We start from the raw sequence: 6,589 nt of genomic DNA, 5'->3' as shown, positions 1-6,589 counted from the left end.
CACACACACACACACACACACACACACACACACACACACCACACACACACACACACACACACACACACACACACACACACTCACACTCATACACACACACACACACTCACACTCATACTCACACATACACATACAAATGTTTGTGTCTATTTTCCTCGATTAAAAACGATCTTCCTGGTCGCAGGGTTATTATTAACTCATCGTATCTCATGTATATATGCTTGATACGTCAGAATTACATGAAATACATGCGGCTCCTACCTTTTATATATAATATATTACATAAATTAAACATCAATTTGATCGTATTTTGTCTACCACTGTACCTACCAATCGTTTGAGAGCACATAGTAAATTGCAAAAAATAAAAACTCAGTACCTCATATCCATTGACAGTAGACGTAGTAGAAGGTTTAAGCTACGCGGGCGCCATCTATCGGCTATAGCGCTACACATACTTCGCGCGTAACAAAGTAAACCTTAATTCTAACGCGCGAAAAAAATCAGAGTGTAAATTTCTATACGGCTGCACGTTGGCACTAATCACAGTTACAATCAAATAAGTTACGGCATTTATATGAATATAATCGTGGGTTTACGTACGAAGTTGTGTATCATACACGAGACGGAGTGACAACTTCCGCTCGCAATCATCCGAACTTCCGGTTCGACGAAAATCTGAGGGGCACACACGAAGTTGCAACACGACGCGGAAGTGAAACCTAGCCGCACGAAAACATAGTCAAAAAACCTTTTCTCTGCATTAAGAAAACCACCACGCACCCCCTCATACACGATGCTACACGTAGGTACCGTATGTGTATATATGCGAACACATTTCTTTGCATAGCTGGTATAATATAATAAGTGACAACAATACATCACTTCTTCCGACGAAATTCTTCCGCGGCGAATTCCTGACGTAATTTACAACATACCGACGTCACTTACGCACGTGACCCTCGCAGACGACGCGACTTCAGCGCCGCGCAGCGTTCGTTGACAGCACTACAACCGTAATGGCTACCGTCTACCCCAACCGCGCGTCATCGCATCACGTGACGCGTGACGTAAACAACAATGGCGGTCGCGCGCGCGCGCGGGATTCTCCCTTTTCCTCACGATTTCATCTCTCGCCGCCATCACGCACGGTGGCAGCACCGTCGCTCCACCCCTCCCCGCCGCCAGGCGACGCTCCACCACCACTACTTGCACATGTGCTGGTCGACGTCTTTGCTGCACGTCTCGCACTTGACGAAGCAGCACCAGTGGAACTTGCAGTTGCAGCGCTCGACGACGACCACCTTCTGCGTGTTGTAGCCTCTGCCGCAGCACAGCAGCGTGCAGCCGTCCATGCCAGCAGCCGCCTTGTTACAAACTCGCGACTTCGTACCGAGGGAGCCCGTGCGTGGACTGTACATGCAGTAATCGGGAGACTCCTCCATGTAGACCAGGTCCTCGGCCGTCGGCAGGTTAAAGCGCTTGTTGGCCAGCTGCAGCTTGCCCCGCCGGTTGACCTTGACCTCGGTGGCTCCGTCGTAGCGATCCTTCAGCCACTCGCCTATCGACCTGTGGGGCAGAGAACGGTGCGGGAAGAGTTGAGATCGAGAGAATAATAATCATAACAACAACAACAACAACAACAACAACATAATAATAATAATAATAATAACAATAAAAACAAAAAATAATATTAACAGCAAACAACAACGACGAAAACAACAGCAACAACAATAACAACAACAGCAACAACAATAACAACAACAACAACAACAATAACAACAACAAGAACAACAACAATAATAATAAAAACAACAATAATACTACTATTACCTGAACGGGGATAGCTGTTGCCAGCATGTCTTCAGACTGCAGGAGCCGCTGACGCCATGACACTTACACGCCACGAGGTGGTTTCTATACACAGCCTGGAAAAATGCAGAAAACAATAAATGTAAGACGTGTGTTGTCGAGACCAAGGAGCCTGTTGTCAGAATCGACAGCTTTTCTGACGACCCAAGTAGTTATGACTATCATATGAGTATAAAATGTCGTAAATTGTGAACGACATTTCAATTTCAAAGGGTATGACATTTTAGACTAATGGTGTTATAATTATTTATTATGTTTAATTATGACAATAAGCTCTCATTCTCCATGGTTGATTACACCAGTATGGAGCGGCTAGAAGAATTATTGCATTACATCAGTAATTATTAATTATCACGTTATACAGCAACACGGTAGCTTTTCCAACATGTTCTGTATAGTAGAGGTAGGAGTCTATAATAGCTTTCTACTCATTTTAGAGAGATGATAAATAATTGTTTGCCAGTGATAATGATGGCAGTATAGCGTGGGAGCTTGGGACTGTATCGTGAAACGTTTCTTCACGGTATTCCCCCGAACCAGTAGCGTGTGTGTAAGAATGTTTACAATTTACAGTAACCTTTGTTTGCTTATACACACACGGGGCGCGCACGCACGCACGCACACACACACACACACACACAGTTATTTTTTAATTTATCACGCTTCTTTTCCACGGTCGGGAAATCGTTCTACGAGTTGATGATGACGACGACGATATTAAGGATGATGATGATGATGATGATGATGATGACGACGATGACGACGACGATGATGATGATAAACTCTCAACTGCTCGATTATTTACAAAAAATCTCAACGCAACGTAACTCAACGCGACACAGACTTAATAATAAAAACCAACAAGCCCGGGCCGCCGCTCTTTGTCGTTCTTAATTAAACCGAACACGCAAGATGCTGCTGCTGATACGACGATATTTCTCCGTCTGCATCATTCGTCTGCTCCCGCCTCCGCCACTCTTCCACGGCTGACGACACCGGCAGACGGGTCGCACCGCGAGCACAATAGCAGACGCCTCTGGTGCGCTCGATGAAGAGGCAGTTCTAGCGCAAAAAAGGCGCCATTACAAAGGCGGAAAGGTAACAAGGTGTCACGGACGGTTAGCCAATCAGGAGAGCGAGGCGGCACATCAAAGGCTGCAGGTGAGTTAGCGGCGGCGGTGGCGCGGCGGCGGGTATGCGTTCCTCACGATATGAACATTGGTATCGAAGTTACGGTAGAAGGGGGGGGGGCTCCGCCAGGTATCCTAGCTGACGGCCCATGGGTTATGTGTGCGTGTGCGTGTGTGCGTGTGCGTGTGTGTGTGTGTGTGTGTGCGTGTGTGTGCGTGTGTGCGAGCGTGTATGTGTGCGTGTGCGTATGCGTGTGCGTGTGCGTGTGCGCGTGTGCGGGTGCGTGTGTGCGTGCATGTATGGATTACTGGAGTCATTTTTATTCGCGTGCGTTTATTCTGATACGCATGGCATCATGGTTATGTATATATATATATATATATATATATCATATATTATATATATATAATTAGTATGTGATTACTGTAAGTTTGCCACTTAAGATCGTTATTGATAAGCCTTCAGTCGCATTCCTAAAAATTAATTACACGCATAATTGCAAATAATGCAGCCTGTGTCGCCATCGTTTCCTCGTGTTTCCTCGTATACATGCCTCACGCACATTCCGTCAAGTGCATATCTGAATACTGTCACGCTTCTGTGAACTATATATATATATATATATATATATTAATAAAATTATAATATTTATGTAATAATGTTTTTGATGCGTATTAGGCTGATGATAAATTAACGGGATCGTGTCTTTGATAGCGAATCAAACGGATTAAGGATTTTTCTCTCGACACTTTCAAAGTGTAACGCGCGGGTTACCTGCAAGTCTGGTTCAGAATATATTTATATATAAAAAAAATATATATATGTGTGTGGTTTGCTGTGTGTGTGTGTGTGTGTGGTGTGTGTGTGTGTGTGCGTGCGTGCGTTGCGGGCGTGGCCTGTGCTGTGTGCGTGTTTCGTGGGTGGTTGTGTGCTGTGGGTGTGCCGTGGTGTGCCTTGTGTGTGTGTGTGTGTGTGTGTGTGTGTGCGTGGGTGTGTGTGTGTGTGTGTGTGTGCGTTGCGTCAGCTGCCCGCGCGCGTGTGTCTGTATAAAACGGTGTTGTTGTAAATTCAATTAATATAATGGTTAAAATAGTATGCTTAAATATTATCAAACATATAAGAGCCAAAGTTAATTATTATTAATTATATTAATATATATATACATACATATATACACACACACAGTATATATATATATATCAATTAATCAGATGAAAATCTTAATGTGGAGGCCTGTGGGCATGGAAGCACTGACGCAAGCAACCGTGGGGGAGGCAAAGATATATATGCCCCATATACCTTCGAAATATCGTCAATCCAACCCACCTCCCCCCCCTGACCGCGACACGAACGGACTCCACACCTAGTTATACATTCGAGGCAAAGAAGTCAAAGCCATAATTCCTCGCGACCGTTCGATGAAACCGCCGCCGCGAACGCGCTACGGAAACTGGTTCGATTTTAATCGGAGAAACATAAATTCAAACGGCAAACGGTGTTGGGAGCGGGGACCGCTAGCGTTTGGAAGCCGTTTCTCCGCCTGCGCGGCGGCCGTTCACGCACGCCCCGTCAGTCGATACTATATGCGCGTTAATACATTCACGGGTCTGCGTGTCGACGCCGCGGGCGTCTTTGTCTCGCGAGCGCCAGGAGGAATAACAGTATCTCTCTTTCTCTCTCTCTCTCTCTCTCTCTCTCTCTCTCTCTCTCTTCTCTCTCTCCTCTGCCTATTCTCTCTGCTATCTCTCTACTATCTCTCTTTCTTCCTCTGCTCTCCTCTCTCTCTCTCTCTCTTCTTCTTTCTCACTCTCTCTCTCTCTCTCTCTCTCGCTCTCTCTCTCTCTCTTTCTCTCTCTCTATCTCTCATCTCTCTCTCGTTCTCTCTCTCTCTACTCTCTAGTAATATATATATATATAATATATCTCCTCTCTCTCTCTCTCTTCTCTCTCTCTCGTCTGTCTCTCTCTGTTTCTCCGTCTCTCTCTGTCTCTCTATCCTCTCTTTCCTCTATCTCGTCTCTCTTTCTCTCTCTCTCTCTCTCTCTTTCTCTTCTTCTCTCTTCACTTCTCACTCTCTCTCTCTCTCTCTCCTACTCGCTCTCTCTCATTTTCTCTCTCTCTCTGACTCTCTCTACTCAACTCTCTCTTCTCTCTCTCTCTCTCTCTCTCTCTCTCTCGTCTCTCTCTCTTCTCTCATCTTATCTCTCTCTCTCTTTCTTTCTCTCTGTCGTCTGTCTCGCTCTCTCTCTCTCTCTCTCTCCTCTCTCTCTCTCTCTCTCTCTTTCGACTCTCGTCTCTCTCTCTCTCTCTCTCTACGAAGCAGGGAAAGTGAGATCGATGTTTCTGGGGGTGCGTCTGATGCGTCCAGGGGTGGCGTGGTGTGGCTCGGGTGTGTGTGTGTGGGGGGGAGCGGTAATATGTGGGAAGAGGCCACGTAGGAGGGCGGTGACTGTCTGCGTGCGGGGAGTAGCCGGTGATTGTGGGAAAAGAGGCCCGTTAGAGGACGTGACTGCCTGCGTGGGGGGGTGGGCGAGCGGTAATGGTGGCGAAAATCCTGGATAGGTTATTACAGATTTCTAACTACTCTATCACTTATAATACCGCCCCACAGAATGTTCGGAATACGTCACAGTTGATTCCTCATATCTATTACAATTCCCTTCACGGCGCGGTGGTTGTTATGTAACGCCATATATTATCGTCGTATCATTCCTCTTACTCCTTAATATAACTCCCTCTCTTACTAATTCTCCCATCCCCCTATTCCTATAGGTCTGCACTCCCTTCTCTTCCTCATTCTCCCTCCACTCCACTCTACCCTCACCCCAGGGACCATTACCGTCCCCAGCTTGCCTCCGTTCTTTTCCCTTCTTCTTCTACTTTGTTCCTCCATTTCCTGTCCCTGCCGCTTCGCTCGCCTCTACCCTCCCCTTCCGGTTCCTCCTTGCCTTCTCTCCCCCTTTCCCTCCACGCACACCCACACCTCACCCTCCTCTCTTCCTTCTCCTTCCCCGCCACACTCTCACGCTCCCCCTCTCCTCCCTCTCCCTCCCCCACGCAGCACCTCCCTGCCGACGCCTAGCCTCAGGTAAGCAGCACGCAGGCAGTGAGCGGCAAAGCAGCTTTTTTTTCCCTCTGACCGGTCCTGCACACACGGCCGGCGACCGTACTAATACACCCATACACCATTCATCTGTGACGCGCCCAAAATCATACTTCCCCAAGCGCCGTACAGNCCTTCCCCTCCTATTCTTCATTCCTCCCCTCCTATTCTTCATTCTTCCCTTCCTATTCTTCATCCTTCCCCTCCTATTCTTCATTCTTCCCTTCCTATTCTTCATCCTTCCCTTCCTATTCTTCATTCTTCCTTTCCTATTCTTCATTCTTCCCTTCCTATTCTTCATCCTTCCCATCCTATTCTTCATTCTTCCCTTCCTATTCTTCATTCTTCCCTTCCTATTCTTCATTGTGTGTGTGTGTGTGTGTGTGTGTGTGTGTGTGCGTGTGTGTGTGTGTGTGTGTGGGCGCGGGGGATGTATCAGATTTGCTTGCAAGCACGCGCGGTATTTGTCCACATTAGTCATTT

At 46.9% G+C, this 6,589-nt stretch overlaps 1 protein-coding gene across 1 annotated transcript in view; it reads right to left on the bottom strand.

Annotated features, from left to right (window-relative positions):
- Window positions 1-65: 65 nt before the first annotated feature.
- The window catches only part of LOC106818801 (protein Wnt-5b-like), a gene marked incomplete at its 5' end in the record, with an annotated part of 12,387 nt that continues 5,863 nt past the window's right edge, over window positions 66-6,589 (bottom strand). The window contains 2 exons of the mRNA XM_014823473.1: window positions 66-1,569; window positions 1,834-1,928. Coding sequence (XP_014678959.1) covers window positions 1,206-1,569; window positions 1,834-1,928 — 459 coding nt within the window. The remainder of the gene's footprint in view (window positions 1,570-1,833; window positions 1,929-6,589) is intronic.

This window comes from Priapulus caudatus, unplaced genomic scaffold (assembly GCF_000485595.1).
Source record: "Priapulus caudatus unplaced genomic scaffold, Priapulus_caudatus-5.0.1 Scaffold2536, whole genome shotgun sequence".
Classification (NCBI taxonomy): domain Eukaryota; kingdom Metazoa; phylum Priapulida; class Priapulimorpha; order Priapulimorphida; family Priapulidae; genus Priapulus; species Priapulus caudatus.
The sequence above is the reverse complement of the archived record's forward strand: the minus strand, read 5'-3'. Positions and strand labels throughout refer to the sequence as shown.